This window comes from Ailuropoda melanoleuca, chromosome 7 (genome assembly GCF_002007445.2).
Source record: "Ailuropoda melanoleuca isolate Jingjing chromosome 7, ASM200744v2, whole genome shotgun sequence".
In the NCBI taxonomy this organism is placed as follows: Eukaryota; Metazoa; Chordata; class Mammalia; order Carnivora; family Ursidae; genus Ailuropoda; species Ailuropoda melanoleuca.
This window is the reverse complement of record NC_048224.1, coordinates 86016556-86034420: the sequence shown is the minus strand read 5'-3', so window position 1 is coordinate 86034420 and position 17865 is coordinate 86016556. Positions and strand designations below refer to the sequence as shown.

General features: G+C 46.4%; 1 protein-coding gene across 3 annotated transcripts; it reads left to right on the top strand.

Moving 5' to 3' along the window:
- The first annotated feature begins 4132 nt into the window (after window positions 1-4132).
- CBY2 (chibby family member 2) lies at window positions 4133-17137 on the top strand. 3 transcript variants are annotated; one of them, XM_019794946.2, is made up of 3 exons: window positions 4134-4323; window positions 4627-4707; window positions 15783-17137. In XM_019794946.2, the coding sequence occupies exons 1-3, from the start codon at window positions 4249-4251 to the stop codon at window positions 16998-17000; spliced, it is 1374 nt and encodes a 457-aa protein (XP_019650505.2). In that variant the 5' UTR covers window positions 4134-4248; the 3' UTR covers window positions 17001-17137. The 3 variants fall into 3 exon arrangements, with proteins under 3 accessions (XP_019650506.2, XP_019650505.2, XP_019650507.2); XM_019794947.2 differs by lacking the exon at window positions 4627-4707 and having other exon boundaries at window positions 4133-4323; XM_019794948.2 differs by lacking the exons at window positions 4134-4323; window positions 4627-4707 and adding an exon at window positions 5241-5422.
- The last annotated feature ends 728 nt before the right edge of the window (window positions 17138-17865 follow it).

Below are 17865 nucleotides of genomic sequence, written 5' to 3'. Positions count from 1 at the left end.
TGTGAGAAATAAGTATTTGTTGTTTAAGCCACCCAGTCTGCGGCATTTTGTTGCGGAAGACTGACCTAAGACAGAGAGTTAAATATTTCTTGGCCTCCAGATCTGCACACAGTCTGCTGATGCCAGCATCCTTGACCTTGCTATTTGCACCCTCAGTTATTATTATATTTAAAGATTTATTTACTTATTCTAGAGAGAAAGAGGGAGAGCGAGTACTGGAGGGGGTATGGAGGGGCAGAGGGAGAGAGAGTGAGAATCCCAAGCAGACTCCGTGCTGAGTGTGGAGCCTGATGTGGGGCTTGATCTCAAGACCCTGAGATCACAGCTTGAGCTGAAACCAAGAGTTGGATGTTTAACCAACCATGCCACCCATGTTCCCCGTCACCCTCATTTATTCTTATTGGTGCCCTTCCTTTGGGTTCGATAAAAGAAGTTATTTTTATGCTAATGTGGTAGGACAGTCCATGTGTCCATTTGTTTTCTTCCCTTTCCTCAACACACCCCCTGCAGGATGGGGGGAGGGTCTGTGATCAGATAACAGTGGATAATGAGTCACTGTCACGCCATGAGAGCCATCGCTTTCAGCCACAGATATACCTGGAGCCACGCCTCTGAGAAGAGAAAGGGAAAGGACTAAGGCAGAGGTGAGGAGGGGGGGAGCCCACAAAGAGAAGGGTCCCCAGACACCCATCAGAGGAGGACTCTGCTGGACCACTTGGCACTGAAATGGAAAAAGGAATGATTTACACCATCATCTGGACCCTGGGAGTTTTTGTGATCGTCCAATAGCAAGACTTCCTTTCTAGGAATGAACTATTCCTTAAGTTTCCCCTGCGATCATGGGTATACTTTTGGGGAGGAGTGTCACAGTAGAAAGCCAAGAGGACCTTAAATAGGGTGGAGTGTTTCTTTCCGCAGATATGGCCTCAGGACAGGGCTGGGGTAAGGATTTTACCACACTGCATGCAACTAGGGGCCAGGTGGCCAAAAGCATGGAGAAGGCACGGTGACTGAGAGCAGGCAAAAATCACACAATGAAAATAGTAACAAATATAAATAATATGTAATATGTATAATAATAATAATAATAAAATACACCAGGCTTACTAGCAGATTCCTTTGTCCATGAAGAGCCTTGCAGGGAAGAGCTGTGTTCCTTGGTGCTAGAGCTATCGTTTGTGGGAGGAAGGGGTTCAAGTGAACCTGTTGGAGATGGGCCAGGGTGATGGTCTTAGGGTCCCAAGGGTGGGCTGTAACCCAAGGTGGGAGCACTTGCATATGTGCCAGTGACTCTGATGAAATAAAATAGCACATAGAATGTATCTGGTACGGTGTTGGTGCTCGTTAGTTTAATGTTAGCTTCTGTTATGGGTTGAATTGTATCCCCCACCCCGCAAAAGGTATGTTGAAGTAAAAACCCCCAAATACTTCAGAATACGACCTTATTTGGAAATAGAATCATTGCAGACGTGCTAAAGATGCGGTTATACTGGAATAGGGTGGACCCTGTGTCCATAGTGACTGGGTCTCTATAAGGAGAGGAGAACAGTTGCAGACACGGCGGGAGAAGGCCCTGTGACGGCCGAGGCAGAGATGCAAGTGCTGTAAATGCACATCGAGGAGGGGCAAGGACTGTGGACAACCTTCAGAAGCCAGGGGAGAAGCAAGGGAGGGTACTCCCCTACGGGTTTCAGAGGGAGCAAGGTCCTGCCAATGATGCTGACTTCTGGTCTCCAGAATTGGGAGACAATAAATTTCTGTTGTTTTGAGCCATTCATTTCATGGTCCTTTGGGCAGCCCTAGGAAATGAACACAGCGAGTTCCCTCTTTGTTTAGACTTCCCAGGTGCAGGTACTTCTGTGAGATGCATCTCTAAGGGAAAACTTCTAATAGTACAAGAGTTAACCACTAGAAACCCTTGGAGAAACAGAACACAAGTGTTGATAAGGATGTGGAAAAACTGGAACACTTGTGAGCTGTTGATGGGAATGTAAAAGGATGGCGCGGCAGCTATGGGAAAACAGTATGGCGGTTCTTCAAAAAATTAAAAATAAAACTGTATATAATCCAGCAATCCTACTTCTGGGTAATCCAAAAGAATTTAAAGCAGGATCTTGGAGAGATATTTGCATACTCATTACAGCATTACTCACAATAGCCAAGAGGTAGGAACAGCCCAAATGTTCATCAGTAGGTGAATAGGTAAAGACAATATAATCTATAAATACAAAAGAATATAATGCAGCCTTAAAAAAGGAGATCCTGTCGCAATGTGGAGGAACATTGAGGACGTTATGCTAAGTAAAATAAACCAGTCGTGAAAAGACAAATACTGTGTGATTCTACTCCTTTGAGGTGTCTAAAGTAGTCAAAATTACAGAAATAGAAAGTAGAAAGGTGGTTGCCAAGGGTTGGGAGGGGGAATTAGAGTTTCAGTTTTGCAAAATGAAAAACTTCCAGAGATCTGTTTGCACGGGGATATGAATATAGTTAACACTACTGAATTGTATACTTAAAAATGCTTAAGATAATAAATTTAATGTTATATGTTTATGACCACAATGAAAAAAATGAAATTAAAAAAAAGAAACACTTGGAGAAGTTCCCCTTTCAAATGAAAGTAATAAATAGGAATGATTTGTTATATATATAATAGTAATAAAACATATCAGGCTTACTGGCAGATTCCTTTCTCCGGGAAGGACCTTGCCTTGTGGGGCAGAGCTCATGCTCCTGGGCCCTAGAAGCACCTTCTGTCGGAGGAAGGGCCTCAACTGAACTTGCTGGAAGTGAGCAATCAATTCTTTGACGATGTGATTAATTACCTTCTTGGTTTTGCCATACATGTATCTTTGAATTCTTGTACATTGGATTTTCTTAAAGCAAGGCTTGCTTGTAATTTGGGTGTGGAAGATTCCAGGGGCAGTTATGGTGTCCCTGGATCTGGCTGAGCCTGGTCCACTGCTCTCTTCCCCCACAAACGGCATAATAATGTGCAACTGGAGCTCTCTGCCTGATAAGAGGCTTAGGAAACAGAAGAAGGCTCCCACTTACAGTCTGTAGAGGCAAATGATTTGACAGAATTGAGGCCAGGGAGCAGGGCCGCCCCTTTCACGAAGCCCAGACGTCAGCACTCTGGTCTTGATGCAGTTTCTACATGCAGTATAATAAAAACATGTATTTGGTTTTTGTTCCCAGTTCCTGGCATGGAGCTCCTAAAACCCTTGGAATTTCCTGAGTGATCGAAGGGTCTTTTCTGGAACACACCTGTGTGTACGCTAATGCAGTGACTCTTGGTGGCCCCTAGATGGCTTCAGGATAGGCCCTGGTCTCCAGAGGAATGGGCCATGTGATTAGAGGGTTGGAACTTTCAGCATCCCACCCCTCCACCTCTGGGAAAGGGAGGGGTTGGGCTGGAAATTTTCCATCTCCAATGGCCAATGATTTAATCAACCATGACCGGGTAATTAAACTTCCATGAAAACCCTCGCGTGATAGGGTCAGGAGAGCTTCTGGGTTGGTGAACACTTGGAGAAGCTAGGAGGGCAGTAGGACCTGCGAGGATGTGGCAGCTCTGTGTTCTTCTCTCCCCACACCTTGCCCTAAGCATCTTCCATTTGGTTGTTTCTGAGTTGTATCTTTTGTAGTAAGACTAATTGTAAGTAAGGTGTTTTCCTGAGTTCTGTTAGCTATCCTAGCAAATTAGTAAAGCTGAAGAGGGGTTTGTGGGAGCCCCCTGTTCATAGCTGATGAGTCAGAAATACTGGTGGCCTGGGAGTGGCATCTGGTATCTGAAGTGGGGGCCGTCTTGTGGGACTGAGCCCTTTAAGGTGACCTGACACCAACTCCAGATAGACTGTGTCAGAATTGAATTATAGGAGATCCGGTTGGCCTCAGAGAATTCGAGAATTGGTTGGTGTCAGAAAATATCTCAGACTCCATATCTTCTCTTAGTCTGGAATGAGTTCAGTTTGGGTTTCTTCCTTCTTGAATGATACAACTCCCAAGTAGAAGATGCTAGCTCTAGAGAGAGGATAGGGATCTCAGCCCAGCCAGGCAGTGGGGATGGGAATAGCAGCAAGGATGACCAAACAGGGGGTTAATGTTTGGGTTATTGTGTGTCACACTGACCGTGACTGACCAGGAAGACACAACCAGGGTGAACTCTTCCTGACCGTCATATGCCTTGTTCCCACCTGTGATGCTCAGAGAGACCATGAGCCCTGAAAAACACCATATTGTTTTGTGATGTCACCTCTGGAATGTTCTGAGTGTTTTGGTGACCAACTCCTGCACAGGACGTATACCTGGCACCTAACACTGGTATGGCTTTTTACTTGAGATAGAAGTAATAATCTTAGCAAAGGTAGGGAATATGGGTATCTCTGCTCCAAAGACTTTAGGGAAGGTTTTTATACCAACTATAATACCTGCTGAATTTCTGTCCAGAGATCAGCATCTTGTCAGATACCATCTCCACATTCTTTCAGACTCAGATTTTCATAATGTACATAGTTTGCAAGAGGGGATGAGTGAGTAGAAAGTCTTCTGTTTTTCAGGTTGAGCAATTGAGGCTCAAAGGATGGGCTGGGAAGCAGAAATTATCTTGTTTTCTCTTTTCCACAGCACTCGAGGCCAAATATTACAAGAAAAAGAGATACCAGATCTGAAAGCCTAGAAATCCCAATCAATGTGGTTCTTCCTCAGGTAGGGATAATCACAGAAGGGTGTCACTTTCTTGTAGCCAGAATAGCCCTCCTCTTTCAAAACTGTAGCAAGATACTGTAGAATGAGCAGAGTAGTCAGGACCTCTAGTTGCCAATCAGCCTTGTGCCAAGGGGGGAGTTCATTGAGCCACTCTGGGTCTTGGGGTTGTCATCCCTCAAATGAGGAAGGTGGGTTTGGTGACCTGCTAAGACCTTCTGGCCCTCATACCACTTAAAGTATCTATGATACTGAAATAAGCCACTCTTCCCAGAATTTGATCTTTTGGTGCTTGCTGTTGTACAACCAACCACTCCGGATTTCGGGGGGAGAATTAGAACTGGGACTTGGAACCAAATGCATATGGCTGAATCCAAGAGTGGAAAGCCTAGGACCTAGACCAAAGGTACAGGGTGATTTGGAGGTGCCAAGAGAATTGAGGCCTGCTCTATACCAAAGACAAGAGTGGAAGGGGGACTCCGGAGGGAGGCCAGTGAACAGGTGAAGTCCTGACAGGCTGGAGAGTCTCAGGTCTCCTCCTCAGGTCTCCTAAGCAGCCGTTTCCTTGGTGGGGATCTCCTGACTGGATTGTTCCTCCTGCTGCTGTGTCATAAAGGGGACAGCCTTGCTTTTCCAGAGTCACCTAAGGCCCTGTTGGAAGATCATGGCTGTACAACCAGAGGGGCTGAAATGTAGGCTGGAGGAATCCAATGCGGAGGTAACTACCTAAAAGCTAGATACGGGATGTGTAGGAAAGGATCGAGTGCCTGTGGGCATCCTACATACATCTATTTATTTATAACGTGTATATTTAATATAAACTTACATATATAATATATAACTACATAATTACATAGAATACATATAATAAAATTACATATATGTTTTCTAAAGCCATTTCTTAAGGATTTTCCAAAGAACAAGATTACAACGAAGACCTTCAGCATTCTTTCAATAGGTGGAGATAATTGTAACAATCTCGGCAAGTATGTTCAGCAGGAGGGAAAACAGGACCCAAGAACATTCTGGCTCTTTGTTTTCACATTATCCTTATAACTTTGTTAGAAGGTGCAGCCACTTCATCAGTTTCAGCTCATGAAGCCTAGAATATAAGCTAAATTTGTCCTGATGGTTAGACAGGATGGCTTGCCCACAGGGTTCCTATAGCTCCAGGAAACTTCCTTTTAGGTCTGACTCTTGCCACTGAAATGCCATGTCACTCTGCTGCCCTGAGGGTGGGTGTTGCTCCTATGGTTTGTTCACAGCCCACAAAGATCAATCTTGGCATCACTAAGGGACAGGAAGAGGGTGCCAACCTGGGGGTGGGGCTGGGGATGGAGGAGGGAATAGGATTTGAAATAGTGGTCATGTGATAGAGAGATTGGAAAAAGTCTCCCTGCTTAACTCCCAGGAAGAGGACAGCGGGACGGAGGAGAAAAGGGGAACAAACTGGGGAGTGCTTTAAGAAGGCTCCAGGTGGTTCTGGGGCCAGGCATTTCTTGCATGGCAGGACCTCGTGCTGCTGGGGGGGTCTTGGAGGGCACAGAGGGCACAGAGTGTATACCCTACTTGGGCATATGTGGCCTCATGGGTATACCTGCCAAGGAGACCCAAGTCATAGACCAGGTTTCAGACACTTGCCAGGATGCTCTAGGCTAGCACTCTGGGGATGGGGCACGGGTATCTCTAAATGTAGATGATCTGGACTGTGCCACCACCAGGACTGTGAAGGGACCAGTGTACTTGTTAGACGTCCCCAAATGAGATGATGCATGGCTTGGGGGAAAGGATTGACCTGGTGAACAAGGGGAAGCAAAAAAATGGACAGAGCACTGATTTGACCATGTGACAGGCACTGGGCCATGCTAGAGTGTGGTAGGGATTGTACAGGCTTGGGAACTGGGAATCCCAGCAGCCTCTCTAGTAATGGCAGAGCTGGAGTGAGGCGCTGGAACCCAGGCCAGCATCCATTCTCTCCACTACACCAGGAGGTAGGCATATGCCACCTGATGGGGCCAGGTCACATCTTAGCTCTCTCTGTCTGTTCTCTTGCTTTTAGGAAATAGCACCTCCTCTCTCCACATCCTCACTGCCTGCCCCTAAGCTCCTTGCATGTATTTACCACATGCTGCTTCATTCTGGCACTGAGCCCATCCATTTCTGCGTCTCTAGAAAGTGCCGCTGGCTTCCCAGCTCCCAATCATACTGGGCGTTTGGGCTTCTCAGTTACACTGCAAATACCTGTGGTTCGCTATTTGTTATCACCCTTAGGTCTTTGGTTTTATTGATTTCCAGTTTTTCTTCTCACATTAAATATTTCTGTTTTCTGATCTATTTCCCAACAGTGCATTCACTTGCCAGCCATCAAGGTTATTTCCTGCCCCAGCTAGCTGACCTGGTTCCTTCTGCACATAATGATTCCGTCCTCCCAGGCTTCCTTCGCTCTCCCATGAGTGCTCTCAGTGAGTCTCATGAGGCACTGTTTATGGCTGGATCCTTAGCGAAGGGGCCACAGCAGATCAGCACGAGCTCCGACAGCACCCTCCAATGCCCCGCTCAGTCCTCCCCTTCTCACTCTCCTTTGTTTGGGCTTGTTCTTCAAGAACGAGAAGCTATGGAGTCTGCTAACAATCCCCACCTCTCTCCCAGTTGGAGTAACTTCTAGGAGGATTTCAGGAGATCCTATGTTAAACAGTTACCCAAAACTATCACATATGGTGACATTTTTATCCTTATTGCTATTAATTTTATAATTCTCCCCAAATCAATCACATTGACCTGCAAATTATCCTCTTACCTGCTAGCATTTAGTAAAACCAGCATTGGCTGTATCATGGTACTAGGCAGCTGAGTTAATTTAACAATGGGATAATGAGACTCAGCCTCGTCCCCTCATCTGAAAATTAGTAGCATACCCGGCTCTTCCCTCCAGCATCCTGGGGCCTCTCAGCTTCATATGCCTGAACAGTACCTCAGATGGCTAATGTTCTCTGATTATAACCTTCTGTAATGTTGGGAAAGTAGGTGTTTAAAAAACTTGGGTGAATAGGTTTGGAGTCTATTGGGGCGTTTAGACATCTCTTTTGGTCTGTGGTAGCCATAGTTCTCCAGGAGTGGAGAGAACTTTAGAGCATGTCAGCTAAGCCTGCCCAGTTAGTGTCCAGTCCTCCTGAAACACTTTAGATGGGAGACCACCAACCTCAGAACTCCATCCTGGAAGGTCCCGCTCAGAGAGTCCTGTTCCTTAGAAACTCCACAGTATTAGTTAGAGACCTTGGTCTTAATCACTTCCCCTTGTTCCTTGTCCCCCCCACCCCATTGGTCATTCTTCCTCCATGCTCTCCATTTGGCACAAGGCCAATGGACAAAGGCACTCAGTAGTTGGTGGTTTCAAGCATTTTCCTTGCAGGACCGTACTTAAAAAGGAGATGCCAGGGAGAGGGCCAGGCCTGATGCTAAGGAGGGATTCCCATCCACAGGTGGGATTCAGGCTCTGTGAGGGAGATGTCTGTGCCCAGGCCTCTTTCCGGATCCCTGGCACTAAAAAGCATCTTAGGTTATAACAGTGAGCAGGTGCTCCTGAGGGCAGAGTCTCTTGGTTGTCTTCCTAACAAGGTGATGGAAAGCTTTGAGGAGCCCATGGCCTATTGTATTCCCCTTCTGGCATGCATCCTTGTTATGTACCCATCCTTTCATGAAGAAGCCAAGCTTTTCCTCTTCCATCTACTGGGTCTGTATCCCTGTAGGAGGGCATTTCCCATAGATCAGGGAAGAGACAATCTTTCCTCCATGGGAAATGAGGGCCATGGCTGCTCTGGGAGCTTGTATCGTGCTGCCAGAGGCTCTACCTCCCAGGCCTAGAAGAACTTTTCCTAGTTCTCTTGAAAGGCCCAGACATCTTGTCAGGCCTCAAGGACATCAAGGACAGATTTGCTTAGCCCATGAAGTGATACCACTGGCTGAAGAGACCTACTGAGAAGGGGCTGGCTTCAAACATAGGCTGAGAAGTCCTGGGGTTTTATACCTCATGTGTCTGCCTAGCTCACATGCTCACTCCTTGGAAAGCCCTTTAGTAAATAAATATATTTAGCATTTGCTCTAGTGCTTTAGGGCAGGAATATTGACGCCTTACCAGCAGAAATGGTCAACTGTTTGGTCTTTATGACTGCTTACTCATCACTTTCTCGGCCTTTCGCCCCAATCCCAGGAAGTAGGCAGAGCAGCTATGTTTAGGTTTTATTTTAGAGGTGACATTCAGAGAATCGACGTGACTCTCTCAAGGGCACTCAAAAATGGGACTTTTTAGCCCAAAGCTGCTGGGAATTTGGGGCCTCTACCCTCATTGGATTACAGTTTCAATGTGGGGACATGGAAGCCAGCATGCATGAGCGCAGGGGCAGCCTCCTTTAAGGGTTACGGAGACTGACCTAGGGTTTTGTGGAATTCACAGAGGAAAGCCCCGCTGCTATCGATTTTCCACCACACAGTAACAGCTGTGCAGTTTAAAAATACAAATCGAAATGAAGCTATAACTTCACCAAATCCACTAAATATATCAAGGCATATGAAATCACCACTTTTGTGGGCCACAGTGTCAATGGTTTCACATCGTTCAGTCTAATATTTCTTCCTTACCTTTCTGTGCATTTTGGTTGATTAGTTCACGGGCAAGGACTCATTATACCTCCACTGTATGTGAAGTGTGCTAGGCATGTCAAAAATAAATAGAGGGGCGCCTGGGTGGCACAGCGGTTAAGCGTCTGCCTTCGGCCCAGGGCGTGATCCCGGCGTTCTGGGATCGAGCCCCACATCAGGCTCCTCTGCTATGAGCCTGCTTCTTCCTCTCCCACTCCCCCTGCTTGTGTTCTCTCTCTCTCTGGCTGTCTCTATCTCTGTCAAATAAATAAATAAAATCCTTAAAAAAAATAGATTAAAAAGGGACAGGTCACTGTCCTTAGAGTACTGTAATTTATCCGTTTGGGGAGAAGATGGGACAGGGTAGAAGAGAACCACTGCAAAGTAATGATATCAACACATGCAAAATAAAATATTGGGGCATTGTGAGGGGCAAGAATGAGTGTGTGGTTTGGAGTTAGATATCCTGTTTTAAACCCTGGCTCTTCCCCCTTGCTGGCTATGTGATCCTAGGTACAACCTGGCAGTTCTTCTCTGTAAAATATTACATAAGAATATGGAAATCAATTAGCATATCATCACATAATAGTCATTAGTCATAGTAAATGTTATTTCTGTTTTCTTGTTCTATGTATCTTCCTTTAAGAAAATCTAAGCATCTTCTCTTCTGAATCTCTTTATAAACAAAGAAAATGTCACTTATTCTCCTTTAATTTTTGAACTCCACGACAAACTCCCTGAAAGAAATAGGGCAGATCTTAGGAAGATTGCTGTGGTTGGTTGTACAGGTTGTGCACTGCAACAGCAGTTGTGACTGGCACCCTCTAAAGCTGGTCATTGTACAAACATATGGGGTGACTCTGAATCATGTTTTCATCTACATTTTCTAGATATGGAAATGTAGGCACAGAAATGAAATGATTTTGTAAAGGTCATGCAGTCATACAGTGTAGAGCCAGGACTCTTTTTGGATTTTGTGATGTCTGGTCCCTTTTGCCCCATATCTTATAGCCTACATTAAAGCCTGTTACTCTTTGACCTCCCACATTTGCACCAAACCATAATTGGTGCTATTCACTGAATTTTCAAAGTGACTGAAAGTTCCCTGGAGGCAGGGTCTGAGACCAGATGCCAAATTAATGTTAGTTGATTCATCAACATAAATGTGGAGGGAGAATTGGTGCAAGAACATTCAGAGTGGAAATGAACTTAGGGTGGGGAGTTTTCACAAGGCCAAGAAAGAGTCTGTCTTTTTCTTTTTTTTCTTTTTTTCTTTTCTTTCTTTCCTTCCTTCCTTCCTTTTTCTTTCTTTCTTTCTTGAAATCTTTACAAATTTTTATTTTGTAAAGATTTTATTTATTTATTTTGAGAGAGCACACAAGCAGGGGGAACAGAAGGCAGAGGGAGAAGCAGACTTCCCACTGAGCAGGGAGCCGAATGCGGACTTGATCCCAGGACCCTGGGATCATGACCTGAGCAGAAGGCAGACACTTAACTGACTGAGCCACTCAGGCCATACAAGAAGGAGCCTTTCTTGAAGGACTTAGTCCAGCTAGGTCTGATTGAAATTGGGGAAAGAAAGAATTTTTCTTGTCTTAGCATTTTGTCATGTCTTAGAGCTTAATCATGATTCCTGGCATCTCTGAAATGCCTGGATATTTGGTATTTTCCCTTAAATATCACTTTCAGAAGAAGATGCTGATTTACTTTAGCCTTATCCATAGGATTGTGGGTTTGATAAAACAGGTATATTCTTCTAATAACCATTAAAATAAATACATGACTGTTAAAAAATTTTTAAATGTTTGTGTGTTCTATCTAAGACACTAGGCCATGAGGCAACACTGGACTTGACCTCCTTCTCAATCCTGTCTGGGAACAGGAGGGAAGATACAGGACTAGTCATGAGAGGAGGACTGGGTTCTGGGGAAGGAAGCAAAGGGGACCTATTAGCCTGTCAGTACTTCCTGGATTGGGTGCTGTGGGCGTGTAACCGAGAAGGCACATGTGTGGGGAAGCACTGGCCACTTATAGAATGGGACAGGACATTAAGGCTGGTAAAGAGGGTTGCTAGGGCCATAGTGGTACCCATTTACAAATATGGATCCACTGGACCAGAGAAAGTTAGAGCAAGAGGACGTTTAGAGATCATGTCACTGACCCCTCATTATACAGAGGATGTGACCAAGGTCACCTGATAGCATGCATAAGGATAAGGGCCCGAGTATCCAGATTGTTCATAGCTAGTGATCCGCCACCCACATGGTAAGGTTTTATTTAGTGCATTTCTGCTGAGGGGACAGTCGAAAGTTCCTTGGGTACCCAAGGCAGCATGAAAGCAGCTGGATATGATGATTTCAAGACCATCATGGATACTCTAAACAGTAATCAACAGTAGAAAGAACTAGTGATTCATCTTTGGATGCTCAGTTGGATCAAGATGCATATCTCTGATCGAAATGAAATGGTCATAATATAGAAAGACAATTGGGGAATTTTGAACACTTAATATTTGCCAATATTAAGTGATCATTGTTAATGGTATTGACACTTTGTCGAAGAGATATGCATAAATGTATTTCTGGGTAAAATAACATGATGTCTACACTTTTCTTTGAAAGAACGCAGTGGCGGGGGCGTGATGGCAGCGTTGGGTGGATGTACAGATGAAACGCGCGTGGCCTAGACTTGGTACCTGCTGATGCTGGGTGAGGGGTATGTGGACGTTTAATGGGCTCTTTCCTCTCTCTCTGTGTATGTTTGAAGTTTTCCATAATACGAAGTTAACACAAAACTATCTTCACCCCCTAACTACTGCAAGTCCTTTGTTAAATCCATGGCGATTTCCTGGGTGTGTGCCTCACCCGTGTAAGTTCAGGCATCCAGGACTGGGTTGGTGACTTTAGTGGGTGAACTTGCTTTGGTTATTTAACTTCGACTCTGAGTTTGCTTCTCCATCTGTAAAATGGTAATAATAATAGCAAGACTTCATTAAGTCAGTGTTGCGAGGGTTAAATTAACTCAGTGTGCGGAATGCTCAGCTTAAGGCCTGGCACAAAATGGGAGCTCAATATTTGTTTCCTTCTTCCTTTTTCTTCTCAAGATTGGGATCCACACTGTTGACTAAAGCCACCATTTCCACAGTAATGTTTTCTAGAGTGAGATCCTGCTGTGGTGGAGGCCTGCATTGGAGGGAGAGGACCTTTCATGATCTGCGCCTTAGTGACTGTGGCTAATCTTCCCAGAAAACTGGGACCAAGGGACCTTAAATGGGCTGTGCTGCCTACAGTGACATTCATTCTGGTTGCAGTTTCAGCCACAAGAGCCAATGTGCTTTCCCAATTAAGAAATATGAAAACCATGGAGACTGGATTTATTTAAAGTAAATAAGGTTCTGATTGCAGAATGCCCCTGTACCCTCACTCTCTAGAAGATTAAGCACATCCTTATAAAGTTAATGACATGTGCTTATTGCAAAGTTAATAGCATAGAACCGTGCCTTCTATTTATCTAGCTCTTTGGGTCTTAAAGAATTCTAGCCAACGTGATACACCGTGCAAATTATATTTTCCCTCTATAACCATATATATAACACAGATAACCCGACTTGTTTTCTATCTTCTCTATTTGTAAAATTGTGAAAATAATCTAAGAAATGAGGCATTGTTATTTGGAGAGCATCGTAATGTACTTCAGATGAAATGCTTTTGGAGTATTTAGAAGTAGCTATCATGATCCGATTTTTATTTAAATTCATTGCTGCAGTTGTTGCCTCTACTCCAGGACACATTCCACCTGCTCATCACTTTCCGAGTACACCTCAGAATTCTTCCATTAGCAAAACCTACATTTCTTGATAACAATACCTTACATTTCGATGGCACTTGGCAGTTTTAAAAACACTTCTGCACATTGTTATCTCATTCAATCCTCGCAATGGTGTGGTGCACCAAACAAGGCATGTGTTTTTATTTCCATTTTATGGGTACATTTCATTGACTTTAAATGTTGGAGGTGTCTTTAAAAAAAAAAAAGATTTACTTATTTACTTTAGACTGAGAGAGAGAGAGAGCGTGTGTGTGTGGGGGGGGACAGAGGGAGAGAATCTTCAAGCAGATTCTGGCTGAGTGCAGAACCTGACATGGGCCTCAATCCCACGACCCATGAGATCACAACCTGAGTCGAAACCAAGAGTTGTATGCTCAGTCAATGAAGCCACCCAGGTGCCCCTTGAAGGTGCCTTTAAGATCAGGGAGTCTGGTTCTCTCGTCTTCACTAGTAAAAAAATTTGGGTCTCAGAGAGGGTGAGAGTTTCCAGGGACCAGGATGAGAATTCCTGTGACCCCCAGTCTTGACACCTTGGCCTTTAACCCTGGTGTGACCTCCACCCTTGCAAACTGCACATTCTAGCTGACTCAGAGGTGTCCTGACCACCTGCAGCCAGAATCGCTTGAGGGAACTGGTTGGAAATGCAGATTCCTGGACCATAACCCATACTAAGTGAAACAGTCTTACATGTAGGGAACTCAGAAATCTGCATTTAAGGGGCACCTGCGTGGCTCAGTTGGTTATGTGTCTGCCTTTGGCTCAGGTCATGATCCCAGCCTCATGTCCAAATCCCTGCTCAGTGGGGAGTCTGCTTTTCCCTCTCCCTCTGACCCTACCTCCCCACTCATGCTCTCTCCCTCTCTCTCAAATAAATAAATAAAATCTTTAAAAGAAAAAGAAACCTGTATTTAAAACAGATTCAGCTGATTGTTCTACAATGGAAAGAATAAGAGCTACTGGCTTATTGGATTTAAGCTCTGGGGCTCTGATCCCCTTTTTATATGATGGTCTTGAGATGTATGGGCCACCATCATGATTTCCTCTTCATGAATTCTTTGATGTCCTTTGCTGTCTTCATTACCACATATTGAATTCTCACTGCTCAATGATATGTCTGTGATGGTTCCCTTCTTGTCCAAAATTACCCACTGGACTCTGCCTTGAGCCTAACACTATGTTGGCGGACATGCTGGAAGGACAGACTCAGGGTGGCTAAGGGTGAAGGACGAGCCTGAATGGGGCAAGGGAGCAGACTCAGCTGATGGACAGCACCACCATTTTGGACACAGGGATTTGGGTGTCCGTTGGGGTGATTCATGCTGCTGCTCTGCCCGTGCCCGTTGTGGGTACAGCTCTGCAGCTGGGGTCGATTGAGAAGCGTGTTTGTTCCTCCTCTAAGGTGACAAAAGTGTGCCAGAGTCCGCGTTTCATGCTTTCTTACATTATTTCTTTTCATCCTAAAAATAGCTCTGTGAGGAAAGGTAGTAGATGAAGCTTTCCCAAGTTGAAAATGTGGAAACTGAAATGCAGACAACTTGCCGTATTCTTGTAACTGACAAAATAGTGGGGCTGGGAATCAAAATATTTGTTGACTCCAAGTCAATGCCTTCAACCTGCACAATATATATGTAATTGCCATTATTCATGAAGTCCGTGTTTGTGTGTTTGCCCACTCACTGAAATCTGTAACCGCCCGATCAATCCCTGTGGCACTTTGGTGGTCATTTACAGACGTGCACAGAGTGACGAAAAATTTAAGTCACCTGATGAGCACATTCTACTTTTTTTAAAAGTATTTTTGAGATTTTATTTATTTATTTGACAGAGAGAGAGAAAGAGAGAGCACAAGCAGGCAGAGTGGCAGGCAAAGGGAGAAGCAGACTCCCCACCAAGGAGAGAGCTTGATATAGGGCTCGATCCCAGGACCCTGGGATCATGACCTGAGCAGAAGGCAGATGCTTAACTGAGTCACCCAGTCACCCCTGATGTTCACATTCCACATAGGAGCCTTGCTTCTGCTCTCACACTGTAAAATGATGTCCTTTGCACCGTTTATTTAGTGCCACATTTTTGACACCTTTTGTGCTTTTTTAGGTGATTTCATGGTTTCAAATGCCACCCCCAACAGTATATTGAAGTGCTGCCTAGTCTAAATGAAAGAAGGTATGCAGTGCCTTATGGAGAAAACATGGGGTAGATATACTTTGTTCAGGCATGAGAGACAGTGCTGTTGGCTTAAAGGTCAGTGTTAATGAATCAATAATACACACTAAATAAGGTGTCCTTAACAGAAATACCTATAAATACGAGGTTACGTACTGACTGGTTGACAGAACTGTGGCTAGAGGCTGGCAGGAACCTAACGCTACATTTCTCATAGGAGCAATGGCTTAGTATTTGTGACTTCAGTGTTTGCAGGAATTTTATAGAACAGAACCACTGCAACTAATGAGGATCAATTGCATTTCCTTGAGAGGACTCCACGAGGCCAAATGCAAAAGGATCCCCTGGGCCAAGCGGGACTATCAGACTGAGTTAACTGTGGGGTGTCATGTGAGCAGCCTTGGGGTGTCAGCTCCTTCACTAACTCTGGGCTTCCCTGTTCTCTCCCACAGAGAGGCACAACCGAGCCTTTCCTGAGGCTGCACAACTTGTACCCTGCCCCGCGCTGCGCCCGGCAGGCCGCCCTGCCCAGACTGAGCCGCCGCGTGGTCAGCCAGCACTCCTACCCGCTGAACCGCTTCTCCTCGGTGCCCTTGGACCCCATGGAGCGCCCCACCTCCCAGGCGGACCTCGAGCTGGATTACAACCCTCCACGCGTCCAGCTCAGCGATGAGATGTTTGTCTTCCAGGACGGGCGGTGGGTGAATGAGAACTGCCGCCTCCAGTCCCCCTACTTCTCTCCCTCCTCCTCTTTCCACCATAAGCTGCACCACAAGAGGCTGGCCAAGGAGTACCTGCTGCAGGAGGAGAACAAGGCCCTGCGGGAGGAGAACAAGGCCCTGCGGGAGGAGAACAAGACCCTCCGCAAGGAGAACAAGATCTTGCAGGTCTTCTGGGAGGAGCACAAGGCCACGCTGGGCCGGGAGGAGAACAGAGCCTCTTCGCCACTGCTGCACAAGGACAACGTGGCCCTGGAGGTGGCAAAGAAGGACGCGGCCTTGCCGATTCACCGCAGCAAGGAGAACAGCACCCTCCAGCTGCTCAGGGAGGAGAACAGGGCCCTGCAGCTGCTGCTGGAGCAGCGGAAGGCCTACTGGGTCCAGACAGAGGAGAAGGCCGGCCCTGGGGAGGAGCCCAAGCCCGTCCCCTCACCCCATGAGGAGACTCACGTCCCCGGGCTGCTGCCAGACCAGAGCACAGGCCTCTCCTCCCCTTTCGAGGAGTCCAAGGGGCCCCCGACCCCCCAGGAGGACTCCAAGACGCTGCGGGTCCTGCGCCAGATGGTCAGCAACCTGTCCGGCTCTTCCGGGGACGAGGAGGTCAAGGCCGGCTCTGGCCTGGCCGACGGGAGCCAGTCCTTGGAGCTGCTGAGAGAGATGAACCAGGTGCTGCAGGCCCTGCGGGAGGAGAACCAGAGCCTGCAGATCCTGCGCGAGGAGAACCGGCTCCTGCAGGAGGAGAACAGGGCCCTGCACGTGCTGCGCGAGGAGCACCGGATCTTCCAGGAAGAGAACAAGGCCCTGTGGGAGAACAACAAGCTGAAGCTGCAGCAGAAGCTGGTCATCGACACGGTGACCGAGGTCACCGCCCGGATGGAGATGCTCATCGAGGAGCTCTACGCCTTCATGCCTGCCAAGAACAAGGGCCCCAAGAAGCCTAGCAGGGTCTGAGGCCTCCGAGGAGCACTGGGCATGGAGCACTTGGCCAGAGAAGACCTCCTGCCTTCCGGCTGGCTCCCTGGCCATCAGCCGCCAGCTCGTGCCCGCTGAGGAGCAGAATCACCAGCTTTCCTAAGCTCTCAGCAGTAATAAAGGTGCGAGTTAACACCAGTGTGCTGCTCTGGCTTCTTTTCTCCTTTTTCCAGCTCTTTTGGGTTCACCGCTAAATGGAACAGGCGGTGCGGAGAGTTCCCATAGATCCCCGTCCCCATGCAGGCATGGCCTCCCCGGCGATCCTTGTCCCCCACCAGAGTGGGACAGTGTCACCACCAAGGAGCTTATGGTGGCACACCATTGTCACCCAGGGCTCGCGCTTTCGACTAGGGCTCATGCTCAGTACTTTACGTTCCATGGGTTTGCACAAATGTATCCACCATTATAGTAGGAGAGCATTTTCACTGCCTAAAAATCCTCTGTGCTCTGCCTCTTCGAGCCCCTGGCAACCACGGAGTTTCCACGGTGTCCGCAGTTTTGCCTTTTCCAGACGTCCTCTTTTGGAGCCTTATGCTTGTAAGCAATATGCTTATAAGTTGCCTCCATGTCTTTTCATGGCCTGATAGCTCTTTTTTTTAGTGCTGAGTCATATTCTGTCGGACTGTACCACCGTTTATCCATTCACCTGCTGAAGGACATCTTGGTCTCTTCTAAGTTTTGGCAGTTAATGAATCTGTCTTCTTTTGTACCCCCTCCCAAGTCTCTATCATTCTTACCTGTTTTTCCTCATTTTATTCCTTTTTTCCTTCTTTTTTTCTCCTTCTCCTGTGCTCTCTCTCCTGTCTTTTTCTCTCATCATCTTCCATTTCTGAAGCTATGGCGT

What these genes read in the sequence shown, in the direction of transcription:
- CBY2 (XM_019794946.2), top strand. Translation starts at nt 4,249, where the DNA reads ATGTCACCTCTGGAATGTTCTGAGTGTTTTGGTGACCAACTCCTGCAC. An exon ending in ATACCTGGCACCTAACACTG is followed by an intron (nt 4,324 to 4,626) that starts GTATGGCTTTTT and finishes TCTTTTCCACAG; the next exon opens with CACTCGAGGCCAAATATTAC. An exon ending in TCAATGTGGTTCTTCCTCAG is followed by an intron (nt 4,708 to 15,782) that starts GTAGGGATAATC and finishes TCTCTCCCACAG; the next exon opens with AGAGGCACAACCGAGCCTTT.